Raw genomic sequence first — 23,165 nt, forward strand, 5'->3', positions numbered from 1 at the left:
TAATAAAACGGCTGAGCAAGTTGTAGTGGGAGAAGATATTTCTGGGCCCTTGGAACTATAGGTAACAAAAGATTTTTATTAAAAAATAATTTTGAAAACTGGGCAGTGATGGAGCATGGCTTTAACATCAGCACTTGAAAGGCAGAGGCAGGCAGATCTCTGTGAGTTCTAGGCCAGCCTGGTCTACAGAGTGAGTTCCAGGACCACCAGAGTTACATAGAGAACCCCCCTCCAAAAAAAAAAAAGGGGGGGGACTAGTTTTGAAATATTGTGTGCATTACCTTCTGTGCAGAAGTTAAGCACTTTAGGGGGCGAGGCAGAACACTGTCTGGACTAAGGCAGGCACTTCCTTTTGAGCGCCTTTGGTATTTTTCTCAAAAAAAAAAAGTTAAGATTAGATGATAGAGGGTGCTGAGAAATGTGTGTTTTTGTTTTTTGAGTGTGTATGATGCTCTTAATAACAGTGTGGGGTATTCTTAATAACAGTGTGGGGAAATTTGTAAGGTAGTGGTGTGGAAATGATATGTGAGCCAGCAGGCTGGCGATTAGTGTTTGGTGCCCTAGAACCATCTCTGGATTTCCTTTAGAGGAGCTAATATCTACATCCTCTGCCCCCTCCAGATGAAGCCAGCATTAACTCTGTCCAGCTGTTCTGGGCAGTGGTTCTAAGGTAAGGAGGACTGTTATCTACAGGCAGGGTCTGTGTGGTCATGTAGAGGTCAGGTGTGCATTGATGGTTCAGGGCATTGTTTTACGAATCACAGAGATCAAGAAACAGGTACACAGACATAGAGGATGAGGTGCTGACAGTTAGGTAGTGTTTCTTTGTTAGCTTTAGTCCTTCCTTCCTTCCTTCCTTCCTTCCTTCCTTCCTTCCTTCCTTCCTTCCTTCCTCCCTCCCTCCCTCCCTCCCTCCCTCCCTCCCTCCCTTTCGCCTGCATGTATGTCTGTGTACCACATGCATGCAGTGTTCTCAGAGACCATAAATCCTCTGAACCTGGAGTTACAGAGGTTATGAGCCACCATGTGTGCTGGAAGAGTAGCCAATTGCTCTTAACCACTGAACCATCTCTCCATTCTAGCGTAGTGTTTTTAAGTGGGAGCAAGTACCCTTGGCTAGAAATGTACATCAGGAATAGGGTGTGCTTTGTATATGCTTTCTTTTAAAATTGCAAGTCTCAGAGGCTTTGTTTTAAAATTCCCAATTTTTCTCGTAGCATTGACTGATTTTGAATCTCAGTGTTCAGAGTACTTGTTCAGCATTTATGATCTCAAAATGTCTCATGTTAAAGCCAAAGTATTGTTTTATCAGTTTGTAGGTTTTGGCTCTCAGAAATCACCAATTCTTCAAGTTGAGCAAGCCTATCTCCTGGCTTGTCTGAGTGGGCTGCGGTGGGGGGAACTGGGGATGGGTCTTGTCTGCAGACGCCAGTGGTACAAGGGTCTGTGCTGTGTTTATACAGAGTGAGCAGTGACTGCTGCGATGTTTACACCTCTGTATTTGGATTCTAAGATTTAATATCAACAGTCTTCACTTTTGGATTCACTGCTACATTTCCAATTTTGGAGAGAATGCAATATAGTCATCTCTGTGTGAAGTTGAATTTCCCTGTGATGATTTTGTGTGGGGATGACAGTCTAGATAATTAATTCAACATCCCTGGTTACCATTTCATCAGATAAAAAAAGACGCCTTGTGTTTTGAACAAAGTTTAATCTTGAGAAAGAAGCTGATTGTAGTGGAGAGTTTGTGTTTGGACTTGGAGCAGTAGGAGGGTCGGGGGGAGTCCAGATCACAGAGAGCTTAGCAAGCTAGGAAGACAGCGGTGGGCAGCAGACGGTGGGCAGGAGGTCACGGGTACCCTTGAGTAGCAGGTGTGATAGAAACGTTTTCCTCTTCCAGTCTCTGAAAATTTTTGCTCTTCTAAGGATGATGAGACAAGCAGCTTTGCACATGATGGCGGCTGGTTGAGTACGGTTGGCCTGATCTTGTGAGATGGGGCAGAGTGAAAGGAAATGGAGAAGAGTATGCATGAAAATTTTCTTCTATGTTTTTTTTTCTTCATGCTCATCACAGAAAATCATTATTTAAATTTGGGTACTTGTCACATTTTCTTTTTTAATCAATTTCATCTCAGTTTTTACTTTCCCCTTTAAGATCTCAACTTTAAACATACTTAGCATTTTAGGCAGTGGAAGTTTGATGAATTTAATAATTGTGTAAAGCCAGGGACAACCCCAAATGGTCAAAAGAATAGCAACTCCCTGAAAGAGTAAGAAAGTGGGAGAGCTCTCTCCCAGTGTGAGTAGGGGCCAGGAAGGCAGTTGGTGCTGACCAGACCAGCTGAGGTGTGGCAGTGCAGTGCTGGACTGGGAATGCAGTAACTAAGGCTACCCGCAGGCCCAGGTGGAATTGGTGACAGAGAGCCGACAGCAGTTTGCCAGGGCTGAAGCCTTCTCTACCTTGAGCTCTGGTGCTGACATTTCCCCTTGAGATTCATGTGGTTTTTCATTTAATGAAAGTCTGACTCACACCCATTCATTTGAATTCTGTGCTCATCTGCAGGCCCTGGATGTGCGCTAGTGTTCTGTGTTGCTTCCTACTAAGACCTGCTTGCCACCAGTGCACCCGTGAGGCGGGAGGCTTGTGTGGCTTTCTGAATTTTGCTTTGGCTAAGATTAGAGCAGCTGCCATTTGGTTTTCGTGCTGTTTGATTGGATTCTTTCCCAATAAAAAAGGGATTGACGTGTTTGTCTAAAGAAATTAAATTATTGAATTAGCAGGAGATACTGGAGGATGAAAGAAATATTTTAATAGGAAATTAGTTGCTGACTCTTTAGAAAATAGATCGAACATGTGCATATGCTTTTTTCCTTTACCACTTAAAAAAATCTCACTAAATACGGGAAAATAAGACACATGAGAACATAGAAAATGGGGAGAGATCACAGAATCAGCGTTTTGGAAGCTGGATAGCAGATGAAGTTGCTTTCACTACCTTGACTGACCAGAGACAGGTGGGTCTAAAGCCATGGCAGAGGTGCCCTGGAAATTACCTAAGTCATACCCCTTAACAACAAGGAGGTGGCACAAATGCATCTCCGAGAAAGGACGCCTGGGGAAAAGCCAGGCGCTTTGGGGCAAAGTTTATATAAGAAGCCATAGCTAATGGTTCTTCTTCACTCTCTCTAAAGCAGGTAGTGAAGTGGGTTTCCCCCAAACAAGGTTCTCTCTGCAGAGATGCTAACACTGGAGAGAATCAGTACTTGGGGACTGTAGGCAGTGCCCAGGGAAGTGGGTGCCTTTTGGAAAGTAGGGACCACTCTGTAAACATCGTTCTCAGCTTCCAGATTACCCTGCTCTCAAGTCACAGCATAGATTGTTCTTCTCTGGAGCATCAGTCAGCACATGAGAAAAGACCCAAAGGGGACTCCCCAGAGGTGTTAGGTAATGGTGGAAAGGAATCAGCCTTGCCAGCCTCAGTCCAGGCACACCCACTGACTCCTCAGAGGTCATCTTATTTAAAGATGATATGTGGTACACAGAGGAGAGAGTATAGCTGTGCTGTGACAATAACACCACGGTGTAGTTTGCAGTTTCCAGCTTTATGTAAATGGTATCAAACAGTATGTGCATGCACATATGCTTTTATACCTTTCTGTGTATCAATGTACATACGTATATATACAGACATACAATATATATATGTATGTATGTTGTATCACACTTGGCAAAATGAAGCAGTTGACAACAGAAATATAAGAAAAATGATTTCTTCCTTGTGAGCTAGGACAATAGGACATGCCTAAAGGTTTTTAATCTCTTTCATATTGTCTTTTGAAAATGTTGCTATCTTAAAATTTTCTTATCAGGCAATATTTTTTTGAAAAAATTTAAATTGTTATTTCCTTTTGTCAATTGCCTCTTGAGTTAAAAAAAAACCCAGTATTATAAGATGTTCTTTCTGCCTCTTGAGAAAGTATAACAGAGTTGTGCTGTGTTCTAGAAATCTTGTAATCCAGACTAGTATGATGATGAATATGCCACAAGATTGTTACAGATTTATAGACTTTGTAAGAGATCTCAAAATTTTTATGAATACATGCCTCTCTGTCACATAAACAATGTCCTTAGCCAGTTTCCTCAAAGGCATAGAACTGTGTCCACAAATGTAGTTGTACGCTAAAACTTGGGATGTGAGTACATTCACATCCACAGTGTTTTTGATTGTCTTCTGGGCTGGTGAGGCTTGCACTTGGGAAACGGCATTGGTAGGCATCATGTGACTTGGAAAGTCCTATTGATGCAAGTTAACATGGTTGGAATAGTAACTTCTTGAAATTCCTATCTTGAAAATTAAAAGTGTATTGGTAATATTATAATATTTAACTTATTAACTTTGAACAGTATCATAATATGCTTTGGGATCTTAGTTCTTGTTTCTATGATTTACCTATAGTCAATTAAAGGGCAGAATTCAAAAGAGATTTTATCATTATTATCTGGCCAGTAATGATTCCTAAATTTGGTGTTGCTGTAACTTGACACTTTATAAATTTTGTATACTTATTATTTTAATGTTAGAAAATTTATTGGAATTTTAGTTCTTAGTTCAATATTCAATATTAGTACAAGTTTTAGTATGTTTGACAGGCTTTTAGTATGTTTTACAGGGTTAGATGAATCTGATTTAGAGACTTAAGTCATGTTTATATTCATATTTTTTCCTCTGATATAGTTGCTTTTTAAATTGACATATGTGATGTTCTGATGAAGTATTATAAAAATTTCCCATTTTTCTTCTAGATACACTGTTACTGCATTTATTTGGGTTCTCATTGTTGACAAAGGTTATGGGAATAGTGTGCTAGGGTTTAGCGTCAACATTGTATTTACTGGGTTCTCACTTGAACTGTGACTGTTGGATTACATCATTTAGTGACTTTTTAATATATGATAGATTATTGAATGAACAGTAGGTGAATAAGCTAGGGGGAAAACTCAGGGATATTAATTTGTCACTTGTATACTGTGAATAATAGTAGATAAATCAATAGCTCCTTTTAATTGTGTGGATACTCTATTAGATAACTCTTCGCATGTCTTTTCTGTTTGAAAATTTACTTGTTTAAATGTAATCTCAAGAATTCACTATATTCTTTTCCTGGCAATTATTTTTGCTTTTATAGTTGGTACACTTGAGTTTTGCATAGGTGTTTGAAATGCCAACTCTGCAGATTAAAAGGGGGAAGAATGTTCTTGAGGTCAGCCAGTTCATCTGCTGTTACTCAGTAATGGTGGTACTCAGCTATCTAGAAAATACATTATGGAGCACAGAGATGATGATTTAGGTTATTTTGTTATACCATGATACAGGGAGATGTAAGGATTCAGGCATTATGCTGGCCTGCCCCTGTCACCTGGCAGAATGCACTCAGGCCCTGGTCAGCCTGGGGTTCCATGACTACTAGTGTGGTGACAGGTGCAACGGACCCCTTTAAAAGAAAGACCCCTGCCCACTTACGCTCTTTCGGACCCCCCCCCCCCCGTTCCCCGGGGCAGACAGGACCTTTTCTTTCTTCTCTTCTGTCATCTCTCTGTGCCTCTTTACCTCATTTCTCTTTCCTTCTTTCCCCCTTTCCCTTTCTTTTAAAACTTTTCAGGTAAGCTTTGTCTGCCTGTATGTTTGTCCTCTGCCATGCCTATCATGGAATCTGCCAAGGTCCCCCAAGTGCTTTATCATCACATTGGTGCCAGATCATATTACATCCCACAGTACCAGAACCATAAATGTTAATGGTGCTAAGAGATGTATAACTAAAGGAACCCAAAGTAGTCATTCCTTTAAAAGGTTAACTGCTACTATACATTGTCCTTCCCCGCTGTTCTGTTATATATTCACCTTTGTCAATGCTTAGGGAGTAGTTATTTTCTGCCAGACAAAATATTTTTATAATGTGTGAGACAGTAACAAAATATCAACCAAAATCATGTAAAATTAGAGGTTTCTATGGTGATAAAAGGTGGGGACAATGAGGCTTTTGGGGGGGGCGCAGTAATTTGAATAACTAACAATAATAGTTGTGTTTTGCTCTTATAGGCCCCAAAGTAATAAATTATTTAATCAAAATTGTTAAAAATATGCTAAGACATCAATTCTTTTGCTAGTCAGGATATAAGTGGTCTTCTTTTTTATGCTTGGCCAAGACATTGAAATTTGCTTTGTTCACAGTGGTCAGTGGTAGCCTAAGTGTTGGAAGAACCAGCAGAGAAATGGGCCCTCATAGCACAGTCCTTAGGTCTGGGCCTCGCCTGCAGGAGTTTTCCTCTTCTACAGGGATCTTCCTAGCAATAGTGTAATTTTAGGTTTGTCAGGTTTAACAACTACAAAAGCAGAGCATCTAGTGAAATTAGAACTTCAGACAATTTTTTAAAAAGAAAAAATAAGACTGTCCCAGATACTACATGGAGTCGACTTTAAAATGTCTTGTTTATCCAAGATTTAGATTTAGCTAAATGTCCTGTTTCTGTTTGTCAGCCCTAGTTATTTCCATCTATTAGGTGCCAAGCTTTGAGAAACTGATAAGGAGGAGTACATATTAAGGGTCTCAAAATGTAAGCAGAAGAGCAAACAAAGGGTTTAAGGGAGGCAGCATTAGAGTGGAGAAGCTTGAAGATGCTTAATGCCAAGGGTGAGCCAGGAGTGGGGACTTCAGGCAGGGATGCTAGTGTACACGAATGCTTGGTGTGGCACTGGTAGGCCAAACACCCAGGAAGGAGCTGGATGATGGTGGGAGAAGGATAAACGAGACAGTAACAGAAGTAAGAAAATGTAATAGAGGTGGGGAGGTTAGAGGACAGGGAAAGGAATAGGCCAGGCCCATCCTTGCTCTCCAGGTTGGCCTTGCCAGTGGGGTAGGGGAGGGTATCAAGGAAGGGGCCCTAAGAACTGTGATGTGCTCTAGACACTGTTACCATGAAGACCTCTGTGCTCTGTCCACTCAGTTTCCATACTGTAAAGGGAAAAGTCTGGCCAGGAACTGCTATTGATATTACTCTACAAGCCCTGAGTTCAGGCCCTGGCTGTGACTTTTCTCCCCTTAAGAAGGTTGTACAGGTTTTTACACAGCTTCCTTTCCTCCTTCCCTTAGCTTTGCTCTTCTGTCTTTATGGCCACTCTTTTGAGGGCAGGCTAGGGCTTTCAAGCCTTTTATTGGATTACAATATTGAGTGTTTATTCTGTCTTTGGGATGAAAATGAGTTAGGGATTTATGTTTTATATTTTCCCTCTGTACTAATAATATCAGTGTAAACTAAAATGAAATAGCTGAGAAAGCCTAGTATACTTTGGTTTGCTTATTTTATGTGTGTTTTGCCTTCATGTATGTATGTGCACTGCATGCATACCTGATGCTTTTAGAGGGCAGAAGAGGGGTGTCAGAGCCCACAGAACTGGATGGATAGTTGTGAGCCACTGTGTCGATGCCAGGAATCAAACCCAGGTCCTCTGCAAATGGTTTACAAGTGCTGTAAATCATTTAACATCTTTCTAGCTCCCTAGTGTACTTGGAAGGTTTGTGTTGTTCATTTTTGATAATTCATTCCTGAATTAATGAAATAGAAGGCTTACTATTGCCTCTAGTGTCTCATATATTTTAATATAGAGGGTTTATTTTTTAACTTAGGAGGAAATACCTGAATGCATCTAGCCACATAAGCTCATTATAGAACTGCTGCATGGTTGAGCATGATCCTGGTGGTTGGTTGTAGTCATGATGTACATGCCGCGACTGTGAAAGCAACGCTTTAATGAAAGCAATTTTACAATCTGGAGCAGGGGACTGTCACCTTTTTGGGGTGGGGGCTATCAGGTGCCCTTTCCCCATATTGGGCCCCACATACAAACTGTTGCAGACAAATCAAGCGATTTAAAGGTGATCTCTACTCCACATCCAGGAATGATTTGGCTTCATATTCGGTAGTGTGGAACTAAGCATTGCACTTAAACTTGTCTCCTCATTTAGTCCTCAGTGGTTCACTTATGGCTTTGCTTTTTGACTCTTGTTACCTATTTCCATTCTTAGAGCTTCAGTGGTGTACAATCAGTGTGAGGCACTACACACCATGCCACTGAATTCGTATAGGAACTTTCCCCTTTCTTTTTTTACTATTTCCCTATACCCACTATTTTTAAAGTTTCATACTACTCCTGTAATTGATGTATGCTTCTAATTAACCAGACAGAACGTTTATCTCCAATTTTATGTTTCGGAGAAAGTTGCAAATGAAAGTTTTCTGTAGCCCTTTCAGCCTAGTCTTAGATTAGTTTCTTAGTGGCCATGACATCTTGTTTATACCTACTGTGTTTCAGGTTAGGCCAAAACCTTGGCCATTCATTGCCACTCTTTGCCTTTGCTCTAGAGCTCCTTACTCAGACCATTGAACTCCTCTGGAGAAAGTATAGAAGCAAGCTGGTAGAACTGAAGAAATGACTACACCTTGGTGTTCTTTTGATGTTGTAGCAGAAGATGAAACTGTGACCAAACCAGAGGCTTTGGACACTGTACAGTCATAAGTGTTCTTCTGAATAATCTGCGTTTATTTAAATCACCTGGAAAAGTTAAATTGAAACTGTAATCCATGACTTTATAAATACATATAGACTTTTTTTTCCCAAGTGCTTATTGAATGAATCCCTTGTAGGTGTTAGGAACACCATTTTATTACACTTTTCTTAGTTCTTATGGCTGGGCCGGGACAGATCAGAAAACAGATGGCTGCTGCAGAAAGTGGTAGGCCCTTGAGAGAGTTGGCATGTCCCAGGGTATGCAAGGTCTCAGTGTCTGCTCAAGTACTCTATAGAGCCAGTGTTGGTGGCGCATGCCTTTAATCCCAGCACTCCAGAGGCAGAGGCAGGCGAATCTCTGTGAGTTCGAGGCCAGCCTGGTCTACAGAGTGAGTTCCAAAACAATACAGAGAAACCCTGCCGGGGGGGGGGGGTTACTCTATAGAATGTCCATTTTCTCCCCTTTCATGACTTACATGTGTTGAGAGAGGGAAAAAGACAGTCAATACCAATGAGAACTAACTGATGAATGGTACATTTATAAAACATCCTGGAAGGCATATTGAATATAATTGACTTAATTCAGATGAAAATGTGATTTTGAAAAATAATACTCTTGTAGTGTATCAAATTGGGTAAAGGACCTTGTGAATTGGAATATGGCTGGCTGACTGAAGAGACATCTAGGTGGCTAGGTATCTGAAAAGTCTCTAGTTTCTTAAATACACTTATCTCATAATTGCTAGAAGAGAAAATTATCTAAAGCAAAAATATATACTCTAATTTTGTCCCTCATCATTTGAGCTAAAGTACAAAGTGTTGTCATCCTACCTTCTAGAACACTGGGGAAATTTTGACATCCTAGCTTCCATTGTACCTCTGCTGGTTACTGTGTTACCTAGGAGCTGAGTTCTTGGGCTTCTATTCCCAGGGATTATTGGAACTGTGATAGTATATACTTCTTGGCTGCCGTGTCTGCTCTGGGTGAATCTTTTCCAAATTCTGAACAGCATTCGCTGCTATTGTCTGTCCTCTTATTTTCTCATTAATTTTCCTCTTTTAGCTCAGAGCCAGGTCCCCCCCGCCCTTTCAGTTTGCACTTTTTGGTTTACTTCATTTCTAAATGTTGGGGTATACAACAACATGACCATGACATTAAGTATCTATAAGCACAAGCTCTCACATGTCTCCAGTCCCAAACTGTCTGGGTGACCAGTCCAGGTTCATTTGTCTTGTTGCCTTTAGTACATCTTTAGCTGGACCTCCAAATTATCTACCAGAACAAGAAAATAAAACAAAGCAAAACACTTTTTACTTTCCCCAGTCTTCACTTTGGGAAATCCATCCTCTGTTTAAAGATTGATTTATTTCCTTTTATGTGTATGTATTTGCCTACATGCATTTATGTGTGCATGCCTGGTACCTGTGAAGTTCAGAAGAGGATGTCAGATCCCCTGGAATTGAGCTAGTGATGGTTGGGGGCCACCACTTGGGTGCTGGGGATTGAACCTGCATCCTCTGGAAGAACAGTCAGTTCTCTCAACCACTGAGCTGTTATTTCAACCCCCATCCTTTATTCTTTCCTTTCTTTCATTCCACACATCCTGTTTTCTCTGTCACCCTCTAGTCCGAGTGACCTTTGTCCTTGTCATACTGCTAAAACTCTTTAAAGCTATTGGACTGACTTAAAAAAAAAACCAAATTATGTGGCTTCCCTATATACAGTCCATTGATGACTTCCAATAAAATCCAGTCACTTTTTTATAGCTTAACTACATGAGTTGAATGTTCATAACTGGGAATGAGGATATTACAACTTTAATTGGAATGGAATTTTCATGAAGGAGTAGACTTTTCTCTCTTTACTGTTATTTCCCCAGTGCCTAGAACAGTGTATACATATAACAGGTACTAATAAGTGCTTACATGAATAAACACACCCACCTTATGGGGACTTCTAAAAGCCCTTCTCCATCTGTTTTCAAAATAGCACATCATTCAGGTGTAGTACTTTAATTCCAGTACCCTGGAGGCAGAGGCAGGCAGGTGAATCTCTGAGTTCGAGGCCAGCCAGGGCTATCTAGTCCAACAAAACAGAAACAAACAGTTCATTCTAGGTCAGTATTTCTACCCTGCATTGAAGATCCTGCAAGGCTTCTATACATGTCTCTATTGTTCCTTGTTTTAGTCTTCAGACCAGAGGGTGTGTTTGATTACAAGGTTAGATGAATATGGAGGAGGAGAGACAGCAGGGGAATGGAAAAGGAACCATTAGAGTAGCATTAATAGCATTCCGATATAAGTGTTTCGTGGTGGGCATCCTGTAATATACGTAGTATGCCCATCGAGTCTTCTTCATCCTCATTCAGCATCCAGATTCCAGCCTCTTGAAGAGTCAGCATTTAATTTGGATTTTGCCTATGGCAAAGAAATGCTGTGTTCATAGAGGTGTAGACTGAGATGCAGTGCATCCTGGACTTCCATAGTAAACCATTTAGGGCAAGAGTAGGTGTGATTTTAAAGGCTGTTGGGAAGGTTCTTAAGTTCTTTCCTGACTCCTTTTTTGTTGTTGTTTTGTGTTTTGGTCTGTCAGTTGCCAGAAATTTCATTATGAGTTCAACAATGACTGTATAAATTGTGAACTGTAAATGTGAATGATGCAGGAAGAGGAAGGGCTTGCGGCCACTCGTAGTTATTTGTGTTTTGGGGTAAAGGGACCAGTTAGGCACACTCGTGACTGGTAAGTGGACAAGCACCAGCTCTGATGAGACGTGCTCACTCACAGGGCTGGGAATGCCAGTGAGAGTGCCAGATGGCACCTTGCGGCTTTCCAGCCTTGCCTCCAGGTGGTGGTCCTAGCCTGGAGCCTGTGGAAAGAGGCTCCCCAGTTTCAGTTCTGTGGCATCCCCATGTGCACTGTGTCCCCAGAGCACCTGCCAAAGGTACTTGGAGCTGATTGCTGCTTGTTTATTTTTAGGTATCTTGCAATATATTCAGAACTCTCCCTCCTAGTGACAGCAATGAATTCGACCCAGAAGAAGATGAACCTACCCTCGAGGCGTCATGGCCCCACTTACAGGTACTTTGACTTTTCATTTCTGTTATAAAAAAAAGCACCATTATTAACTTTTTCCCTGACTGGCATGGGGATTTCTTGAAGGGAGAGACCAAAAATTAGAATACACAGTGGCAAACTTAAAATACCTTCTCTCTCTCTCTCTCTCTCTCTCTCTCTCTCTCTCTCTCTCTCTCTCTCTCTCTCTCTCTCTCTCTCTCTCTCTCTCTCTCTCTCTCTCTCTCTCTCCCCCTCCCTGCCTCCCCCCCTCCCCCCTCCCGCCCTCTCCCTGGTTGTCCTGGAACTCATTCTGTAGACCAGGCTGGCCTCAAAGTTAGAGATCTCCGCCTCCCAAGTGCCAGGGCTTTTATGTTGCCTGTGGTTGATAGTTAGCATGCCAGAAGAAGGGAGCAGTGGGTTTCAGTGCAGTACTTTTGCAGGACCGGGTCCTTGTGTCACAGGACCTGCAGGTCTTATTCCTTTATGAGAGCCTGTCTGTGGTCCCGCCCAGTGTAACTTCAAGCAAGAACAGAACTGGTTTCATATTAGTATTAGCTGTATGGGATTAGGTCACGGAGCACATACCTCATTTTTAGCAGTAGGTGCCTGGGGGCTTTTATGCCTTATCTTTTCCATAACAATAAGTGGCTTTCCTGAGTTTCCTAGAAGTGGTGTGAGACAGAGAAACAGCAGAAAGAGCTGGAGTGAAGGCCTGTTTCTTTCTGCATTAAGATCACTGCCCATGCCTGGCCTGGACAGGACCACAGTGCCTTCTGGAGGCTAGTGGCAGGCCTACTACTTTGTTTACTTACGTATTAGCTGATACTTTTCAGCTCCTTATTCCTTTGTGTCCAGAAAGGAATAAGGCCAACATCCCTCAAAAGGAGAAGACAGAGAAGCTTGATTCTGTTTACCTCCCAAAAGCCATCTTTCCATTGAGTTCACATGTCTTCAGAGGCCAGTAATAAGTAACAGGAAGGAAAGGGAGGGGTGGAAGAGAATGTGTGCAGCCTTGTCCATCTTCACCTCTGGTAGAAGCCACTGTGCTTGTTAACTCACTGACATTTTGAGGTGAGTTGAAAAGACCCAGAGTGAATCTAACAGTGTGCTATCCCCATTTTAGAGTCTTTGCTATAGATTTTCCGCCTGGCCTGTCGCTGTTTGGCACCTGTAGGTGATAAAGTCACACTGCAGAATGTTTTTTCTGGCTACAGGACTGTGTTTTCAACATGTCCTCAGGCTTGTGATATGGAGTGTCCTGTTAGAGCTGCCAAGATTGGGCAAATTATACTAGTTTAAACACTATTTGATTTCTTAGGTTTGATGCTTCTTTTCTCTGCCTGGTGGTGGAAGATCTGTAACCCTAGAGTGCTTTTCATATGTATGTCCTAGGTGATAACATTCAAACCTCTTCGAATGGTAGAATTCTTGCCATGTTTTATTTGTCTTTTAATTCTTTAATGACTTCTTGTGTGAGCATAATCAGCTTAGGTCATTTCCCCTCCTTGCGCTCTCGTCCCCTCCTTCTGCCACTGAAACTTTTCAGAGGGTCTGCATCCCACTTTGATTTTCTTTTTCTCTTTTCTTTTCAGGTTTTGAAGTAGGATCTTACTGTGTAGCCCAGAGCTCTGCCTGGCTCTGCCTCCTGAGTGCCGGGATTAAAGCATGTGCCAGCATGTCTTGATTGCTTCCTTTTCAATCCACTGAGTTGAATTAGGTTTGCTTGTATGAGCATGTGTCAGAGGTTATTTACTGGGACAATGACAACTTATCAGTGGCTACACCACTGAAGGAGATGTCATAAATTATTCTTTTTTCGAGATAGGGTTTCTCAGTGTAGCACTGGCTGTTCTGGAACGGGTTCTATAGACCACACTGGCCTTGACCTCGAAGATTCACCTGCCTCTGCCTCCCCAGTGCTGGAATCAAAGGCATGCACCACTACAACCAGGCACTCTGTCTTATTTTTAATGCTTGGTACCAACCAATTGGATTAAAGCTTAGTCTGAGAGAAAAAATAATTAAGAAAAAAAGTTAATCTTTCTAAGGATGTCCTACATCTTGTGGTGTATATGCCAACGAAGAGCCAGGGCATTCTTGCCATTTGCAAAGCACTTTTAGCGCTCTCTTGAGCATAAGTTTCCCCTAAAATTCAACAGAGACTCATTATTTCAGTTTATCTTCCTGAACTTAAAAAAAATTATTAGAACTCTATTATAAAGGACTTGCAAATCAAAGTTTATTTAATGATAGGAAATAGAAGGCTATTGCATTAAGGTGTGTACCACATCCTAGCTTCCCTGACTTACTGTGGGAATATTAACTGCTGGTTCATATGAGGCTACAGCAACAGTGAGGCCTGGCAATGAGACTTTTGCCCTTTTAGATATGAAGTCAGAAGTGTTTGTACAGTGGACTGGCTTTGTGTGTGCTGACATCTTGTTCAAGTCTGTAATCCTTCTGGCCCTTTCTTAGCTTGGAGAGAAATATGTCTGACTAAGGTTGGACCAAGTGGAAGAACTTTTAAAAATCACAGAAACAACAGCTATGGTGGCACACGCCTACAATCCCAGCTCTTGGGAGAGAGGGGCCAGGTATAATCAGGGCCGTGTAAGGCCATGTGAGGTCCTGTCCCAGTACAAAGGGGAGGTCAGAGGAAGAGTGCCCGCTTGGCTTCATTCACTGCTTTGTGGACACCCTGGGACAGACTCCAGACTTGTATCATGGGCCCTAGCTTTCCTTTGGTTGCCTTACCACACAAATTAGTCTCCTTTCCATTTTTCAAGTGCGTGGCTTTAACTGACGAGTCACTCAGGGAGTGTTTAAGAGATCCCTTGAGCCTGGTAAGATGACTGAGTGTATGAAAATGCTTGCCACTCATGACAGAAGGAGAGAAATGACTCTTTGACTTCCATGTACAACACATACACACACAATAAATAATTTAAAATAAGCAATCTCTTTCTCCATATAGATTAATAATGTCACGATCATATATCACCAAACTCTATATTTTATCTGCTTTGTTGTCTTTGAAGTGCTAGGGATGAGCCCAGCGTTTTGGCACATGCTGGCTGGCACTGCTTGGACTACATCCTCTGCCCTTGATCTTTTTTTTTTTTAAATAGGGTCTCCCCATGAAGTTTGGGCTGGCCTTGCTCACTGTGTAGCTCAGGCTGTTTGTCTGGCCATTCTCCTGCCTCTGCCTCCTGAGTGCTGGATTTGTGTGCTATGACACTTGTCTAGTAGCCTTTAAATTGTTATAACAAATGATCTTTTTCAAATCACACATAGTATGGTGTTCTTTCTTTTCACTTTTGCGAGTTTCATGATTCACAACATGCTTCCTCTTCTGGACCACATTGTACAAGAAAGCAAAGTGTGACTATTGGAGAATAATATAGAGTAAGAAAACAATGCGATTGGTTAGTTTGTAGTTGGCTATTCTTACTGTCTGGCTAACTGACTGTTCCTGCAGAACTTTTTTAAATTTGTGACCCACTGATTCACCAAAATAGACAACAGAATATCAAGTTCACATGATACTTGATCAAATATGTCAGAGGTTTACTTGAATGCATGATATAGAATTTTTTCCTAGTACTTCTATTGGTGTATTTTAAGCTAGAATGAGACAGTTGCCATGCTATTGTTTGTGTGTTTTCTGAGATTAGATCTGCCTTCCCAGTAGAAAACAGTTTTGCAGGACTGCTGTTTATAATTAAGGATGGCTTTTAGTGCCTTACAGTGAGACCTGATGCCAGGAATGTTAACTTTTTGCTCATGGACCTTCCTCACGAGACCTCAACTAGTAATTTACACTCCCACCCCCATTTTTTTCCTTTAGAAACTCAAAGGAGATTTTTGATTCTGAGGTTCAGTTTGTGCTTATTTCTAAATGTTTCTGAAGTGTTTCCACCAAGTCACTTTAAGCAACAACTGCTTTGAAGGGACCAATTGTCAGGCCCAGTGGAAAGACTGATGGCCAAGTGTGGCCTGGGAAAAGGGACTCTTCCTTTGGGTGGATTCAGGAAAAAAGGGTGGTTTGAGTGAGCCTGGAATTATGTATGTTGAAAATGAGAGTGTTGAAGAGAGAACAGTTATGTGAGGAGGGGAAATTCAAGCCATATTCTAACTACAACATTACCGCATCACTGGAAAGACACCCCCCCCCCCTAAGCAAGTTTTTAAGAGAAAACAAAACAAAACTGTAGGTGGACGTTTCTGTCCCTCCAACAGTTACCAAATAAACACACTGAGGCTTATATTAATTATAAATTATTGGCCAATACTAGCCAACTCTTTAAAAAAAACTAAGCTTAAAAATTGGCCTGTTACTAGCTAACTCTTACATTTTAAATGAACCCATATTTTCATTAATCTGTGTATTGCCACCTGACTCCTGGCTTTACCTGTCCTCCAACTTGTCTTGCTCTGTCTGTGTCTCCTGGCGACTCCTAACTCTATCTTTCTCCATCCCAGTATCCTTAGTTTGGCAGTCCTCCCTTTACTTCCTGCCTGGCTACTGGTTAGTCAGCTTCTTATTAAACCATTCCAAGTGATAAATGTTTACAATCTACTAAAGGGTTATTCCATAGCACAAAACCCACACAGTTTTTGTGGGTTTCAACCCCCCCAACTATCTCCCCCCATTTGACATGAGGTATCTCTGTCACTCAGGCCACATCTAGAATTCCTAGACCTGCTTCATCTTTAGGCACATAGCACCACAGCACAGCAGCTTTATAAAAACATTAAACGCTAATGGGAGAAGTAGGCAGAGAGGCGGCTCAGCAGGTGCAGCTACAACCCAAGTTCCATCCTCAGAACCCATATGGTGGAAGGAGAGAACTAATCCTGGAAGTTGCTGTACAGGCACCAGTGTGCACGCACGCACGCACGCACGCACGCACTAAATATATAGTAAAAAATGCTAGAAGGAATGCCAAATTTAAGTGTTAGAGTGAAGCTACCAGACTTCTGTAAGAATACATAAGCTAGTGATATCCCTGGACCCTTAGATGTCCCTCAGTTAATTTTCAGGCCTACAAGGCCAACGCGTCTTAATAAAGTTTTAAATTACATTTATTTGTGTATGAGTTCGTGTGTGTGTGTGTGTGTGTGTGTGTGTGTGTGTGTGTATGTGTGTGTGTGTGTGTGTGTGGCAACTTTTGGGAGCTGCTTCTCTTCTCTCCTTTCACCATGTAGGTTCTGGGAATTGAACTCAGCTCATTAAGCTTGGCACCAAGCACCTTTACTTACTAAGCCATTTCACTGGCCCCTATTACTTCTTTTATCACAGGTCTATGGCATTTGCCCTTGTCCCTGTGTTTATTAGTTGTTGTACTGTTTGAACTATTCATTATAAAAACAGTGGTCAGGGTCTCACTGTGTAACTCTGGCTATGCTGGAACTCACTGTGTAGACCAGGCTGGCCCAGATTCACGAAGCTCTTGAGTGCTGGGATTAAAGGAGTGTGCTGGGCATGGTGATGTTTATAATGCGGTTGACTTAGGATAAATAAAGACAAGTGTCAGACTGGTCAAGTACTCAGTTTTATTCCCTGTCTGAACTTGAAGTTTACAGATGCCCATTTCACATAAGAAGGTTTGAAGAGCATTGAAAGTGACTAATTCTATTAAATGGTGACCCTTGAGCACACTTTAAAAATATTCTGCATGGTGACACGAGAAGCATGCATGAACCATATTCCTGCATGCTGCAGTGGAGTGGTGATCCTGTGGAAGGATGCTTTGAACAACAGGCTATATACTGTTTGCTTCTTCATGAGACAGCATTTGTGCATGACAAAACAACAAGCCGGATTTTTTTTTTCTCTAAAACAAGGAAGCCCATTTGATAATAATTCTTGTTAAGATAGAATCTAAATACTGAAGGCATAACTTAAGAGTTTGAACTTTAAAAAGCCAGTATCTGTCCTATGTCTGTTATATATCATCTAGCTGTTTTATGTATCTGTTATATACCAAGGTTTTCAGCCTCTCAAAATTTAAAGGCTGTTCTTGGGAGAAAATAAAAATGTGATTGTTAAAAAGATACTGTGAAATAGGGTTTGTCAATACTTGAAAAGTCTACATGAGTCTGTGAGCCAATAATTCCCAACTGGAAAATGACCCAAGTTAGGAGCATACATGATCAAGGTCCATCCAAATTGTGGGATATTGGATAGTTCATTGGCATCATTTCAGAATCTGCATTGCAGTCCATTGTTTTTTACTTTTTATGGTGTGTGTGTGTGTGTGTGTGTGTGAGAGAGAGAGAGAGAGAGAGAGAGAGAGAGAGAGAGAGAGAGAGAGAGAGAGAGAGAGAGAGAGAGAGAGGGGAGAGGACAGAGAGAGAGGAGAGGACAGAGAGAGAGGTGGAGTCCAGAGCTTAATGTCAGAATTGTCCTCCATTGTTCTTCAACCTTATCCTTTGAGGCAGTGTCTCTCAGCCACACTGAGAGCTCAGTGGTATACTGGCTAGCCAGCTTGCCGCAATTATGCACTCATTTGCCTTCTAAGACTGGAGCTATAGTTGACCTATATGCCTGTCCAGCCTGACATGAGTCCTAGAAGTTAAACTCCACTTCTTGCTTGGGTGGCATGTACTCTTAACCTCGAAGCTGCACTACAACTCATGTTTCAGAAATGAGAGGCTGTTGAGTTTTGATGTTTGCATTAAATAAATGTCTATGGTTCTGTGAGAAGACTCTATAAAATACTCTTTTCCCAACATTGACTTGTTTTAAAAAGTATAATTCAACCAAAACAACAAATCACAGCTTGAATTGTCAAGCAAATGTGAATCTGTCTTTTGTTATACCAGGTATTAGCCTTTTTTTTTTAATAAACCAAAAACATTTAAACAATACATCGCCTTATTTACTTATCCTATTTTCTCAGGTCAGGGTTTTCCTAAGTGGGCAGTCTGGTCTTACACTCACAGCCCTCCTGCCCCATTCTCTTGGTGCTGGGATTTCAGGCATGTGTCAGCATACCTAGCTAGTTCTTTATAATAAAGTTTTAAAATAACTGTTGTTTTAAGACTTATATGCTTATGTTAACATGTAATGCATTTTATTATAAAATGAAATGAAGCATATTTACAATTTTCTTCTTTTCCTTATAAATACATATAAGCCATCTAAATTTAAATATCCACACATACATACATATTTATTTCATAAAGCTTTTCGGTATATCTATTAATTTTAAGTGCGAAAGAAAAAACACAAATGTTTTAGGCAAATGATGGTGATTATGTTTGTCATTGTACAGAAAGCTTTGCATGTAACATTGCATTTACTCTTATTATCATCTCCACTGCAAAATGAAAGAAACAGAATTTCAAACAATGAACGAGCTTTGACTTATGCAGTTAGTGAGGGATACAGCTGGGCCAGGGTTCCTCTCTTAATAGTGATGCTGCTGTCTAGTCTAGTGTGGCCTTTAACATAGATTTATTATACAAACAAAGAGAATAAACATCGATCCTGCACTGTTTATCTGAAGAGTTATTTGAGGCTGACCCTGCCCATGTGACTATGCTGTTTCCAAATGAGGATACTAAGTTACACAAACATTGCCTACAAGAGTGTAAGATGATATACACTTTCTTAAAGAAAAGCTGGCAGTGGTGATGAACAATCCAGAATGTTTGGGTGTCTTTTGAGCTGACAAGTTCACTTTTAAAAAATTTACTCATGAAGTAATTGAAGAAGTGTATGTTCTGTATGATACAAATTGTGGAGTGCTTTGCTAGAGAAACACTATAGAAACTACTTAGCTATCTGAGCATAGGAGGTTGCTTAATTATGAGCAATGGAATTCATTATAAATTATCAGTAATGGCTTATTTAGGAAAATGATGTTTCTGATACAAATTATTCCTAATGTACTATTTAAATGATAAAAGTAACTTATCAAGATATGCAAAGATTTATATATGGTACAGATGTGTTTCAGAGGGAGGAATGTACATAAAATGTTAGTGGTGGACTGGCAGGGTAGCTCAGCAGACAAGATGTACTCACCATCAAGGTGACCTGAGTTCAGTCCCAGGGCCACATGGTAGAAGGAGAGAACTATCTCAGAACTACCTACCTACCTACACAGGAGGCGGGGAGAATTGCGAGGGGGGGACAGGAGGGAATGGAACAGGATAGGACACAAACTTTAAACAGTGTGGTTCTCTCTAAATGGTGAGGATATAGAATTTTATTTGCTTTGGCTATGTTTCTTGGTTTTTAATTTTAAAAATTTTAATACTAAACTGGGCATGGTGGCTCATGCCTTTAATCCCAGTTCTTAGGAAGTAGAGACAGTTGGATATCTGTGAGTTAAAAGCTAGCCTGGACGATAAAGTGAGTTCTAGGACAGCCAGGGCTACACAGAGAAACCCTGTCTTGAAAAACCAAAACCAAACAAAAAAATTGATAACACTAGCTGTGAGTCACAAGAAAGGCCAGCACAGCCCATGGATTGATATAAACTTGATGTCCTAAGCCCTGTCTATTTTAGTGTAATGTGGTTTTTTTTTTTTAGATTTTAATAGTCTCAATGAATTCTAATTTGAAGTTAACTACAGTCTTTTTTGTTGTTGTTGCAGCTTGTATATGAATTTTTCATACGATTTTTGGAAAGCCAAGAATTCCAACCCAGCATTGCCAAAAAATACATAGATCAGAAATTTGTATTACAGGTAAGCATTTTTTTTTGTAGTTGTATGCATGTAATTTATTTACTAACACTTCATCTCATGCTCTTGGATATTGTTAAAACAACAACAGTCTTGCTGGTGACTGTTGTGTTGCCTCTTGCTTAAATGTTTACACGAGATAGTTTCTGTTATTGCCCAGTAAAAGTAGCAGTGTCTTTTAAAATTTTATTTGTGGTGGAATTTAATTCCATACTAAACACCAGGAATGCCCATTCCTAAATCTAAGTTTTGTTTCTTAAAAGTTTAATTATAGAAGAGTTTCATTTATATGACTGATTTGTACAAATCTTTAGAAAATTTAAAGGGTGGTGATGGCACACACCTTTAATCCCAGCACTTTGGAGAGAGGCAGAGGTAGGCAAATCTCCATTAGTTCAAGGCCATCCTGGTCTACAGAGTGAGTTCCAGGACAACCAGGGCTGTTATACAGAGAAACCCTGTCTTGAAAAACAAAACAAAAAAATTACATTAATTTATTTTGTGTGGTGTGTGTGTATATGTATTTATATAGGTATGTGTGAGTGTGTCACAACTCTAGTATAGAGGTCAAATGACACGCCCTCCGGAATAATTTCTTTTCTTTGCCTTGTGGGTTCTGTAAATTAAACTCAGTTCCTTAGGTTTGGCGGCAGATATGTTCACTGCTAAGTCATCTCCCAGGCCCAGTGTGTGCATCTTTATGTTACTTTAAAACCTACTGTCTAGAAAAAGGTTTCCTAAAGCACTTCAGGATATAGCTGTTAAAAGTGAGTAGGTGAGCTTGCCCATGCAGAGCACAGGTAATCAAATTATGAGGACTGTAGCTGTCACTGGGAAATTGCACAATTTAACACTTTACGTTTTTCCTGCAGGGATTAATTCCCAGCCTATTCATCCGGGGCATCTTAGGGAACCTGTTTTTCCTGGTTTCTCATTTTACATACGAAAACTGTCCACTACATCTTCCTTTCTGTCTGAGATTTGGGATACTCTGCTGAAATTGAATTTTTAGGAAATATCTTCTTGTCCTCATTGTATTTCCTCATGTATTAACATAGACACTGGAACAGAGTGGTGTGTGGGCTGATGCTCCTTTGACAGGAAAGCAAATACCTATTTCCCACTGAGACATTCGTTTAAGTAGAACTTAAGTAAAACATAATTGTGGCAGACATCTGGTCTCCTATGCCTTCACCGGGTAAAAGCCACTAACTTTTGTAGTGACCTCATGCCCTGCCCTAATGAGATTAAGTTCAGAATTCAGGATATCCACATTGAGCCACAGGCACTGTTTTGCTAAAGTATAGCACAATCACAGAATCCAGCCCACCAGAGTGCCAGGAGCAGGCAGTCTGCTGAGAGCCGAGGCTCTGTGGGTCCTCCTGGACTCCCTGAGATGCTGGCAGAGAGCCGGGAAGAAGTGCTGGTCCTGGCTGGGCAATTTAACACTTGCACACTCTTTCCCTAGGTGTGCAGACAGGGTATTGAGTTGTGCTTGTGCACACAGAGTCCATTGGTACTGCATTGGTTGTCATGTGGATTGGCCCACCTGCTGTCTGTGAGCATTGTCTGTCATGGATTGAGTTCTTAATTCTATCAGCCTTTTCTCTCTTGTCAGAGTTTGAATCCTTCAGTAGATTATAGAAGTCCTTTTGTTTTCAAATATGAAATACACCTCTGAACATTGTATCAGTACCTTCATCAGGCCAGTTCAGCTTGGTGTCTGATTTCTCTTTATTTTATATTTATTTTTAATTAATTAATTGATTAATTTTGGTTTTTTTTTGAGACAGGGTTTCTCTGTATGTCAGTCCTGACTGTCCTGGAACACACGCTGTAGACAGGCCAGGCTGACCTCGAACTCACAGAGATCCACCTGCCTCTGTCTCCTGAGTGCTGGAGTTAAAGGCGCTTGCTACTACCTTCTGGCTGTCTTTGTCTGATTTCTTATAGGGGAAATCTCAATATCATTTCTTGTGGTTGGATGATTTTGCTAACTTTTGTTAACTTCTGGTCTTCACTGACTTTAATGCTGTAAAGCCCTGTTTTCTTTTGATCTTGTTATATAGCTTGGTTTTAAAATCTAATTGTGCAATCTGCCATGCATTTCTGTGACATATCATTCATCTCCAGTCTTTGGAGATCTTGTTTGTTAGTATCACCCTATTCACAGTCTTGCACCTTTATGACATTTGTGACCCTCTCAAGTGCACTGACTTTTGTCCTCCTTTAAGCCATTGATTAGAATCCTGATCTTTGACAAGGCTAGTAGAAGCCTGTTACGAGCTTTTAGAAGTTTCCCCGTTTTAGCAGATTGCTGGATCAGTTTTGTCTATAACGGCAGCAGAGACTTGCTTAGACCCCTTGTGCTTAGAGCACTCCCCTCACCGTGGAGCTGTGTGACTTCATCATCTGCACACACCTGCAGGTATAGAGGCACACGCCTGGAGCCTCAATCTCGGGAGCCTCTTCACAGGCTCAGATTCCCCCAAAGCCTCTGGTATTTAGCACTTGGGTCCCAGTGTGTGTGTGTGGGGGGGGAGGTGTGGCTTTGCTGGAGGAAGTAGGTCACCAAGAGCAGACTCTGAGATTATATAAGCTCGGTCAATTTCAGTGTGTTCTTGCTTGCAGTGAAGATGTGCTCTCTCAGCTTCCTGCTTCTGCTTTCATGCCCACACTTGTGGCATGGTGGACTCTTATCCCTCTGGAACCACAAGCCAAAACAATCTCTTTTTTCCCCACAAGTTGTTTTTGGTCATGGCATTTTATCACAGCAAGTAACTAGTACCAGTTATACAAGGGGAGAGAGACTGTCTCATGAAGAAAAGGTGTGTTGGGGCAGT

At 41.1% G+C, this 23,165-nt stretch overlaps 1 protein-coding gene across 2 annotated transcripts in view; it reads left to right on the plus strand.

Moving 5' to 3' along the window:
• Positions 1–23,165, plus strand: part of Ppp2r5e (protein phosphatase 2 regulatory subunit B'epsilon) — a 138,450-nt gene that overhangs the window by 80,785 nt on the left and 34,500 nt on the right. For both annotated transcript variants that reach the window (XM_040742919.1, XM_040742920.1), the window contains exons 4-5: positions 11,545–11,646; positions 20,233–20,325. In XM_040742919.1, coding sequence (XP_040598853.1) covers positions 11,545–11,646; positions 20,233–20,325 — 195 coding nt within the window. The remainder of the gene's footprint in view (positions 1–11,544; positions 11,647–20,232; positions 20,326–23,165) is intronic.

Source organism: Mesocricetus auratus, unplaced genomic scaffold (assembly GCF_017639785.1).
Source record: "Mesocricetus auratus isolate SY011 unplaced genomic scaffold, BCM_Maur_2.0 Super-Scaffold_15014, whole genome shotgun sequence".
NCBI classification, from domain to species: Eukaryota; Metazoa; Chordata; class Mammalia; order Rodentia; family Cricetidae; genus Mesocricetus; species Mesocricetus auratus.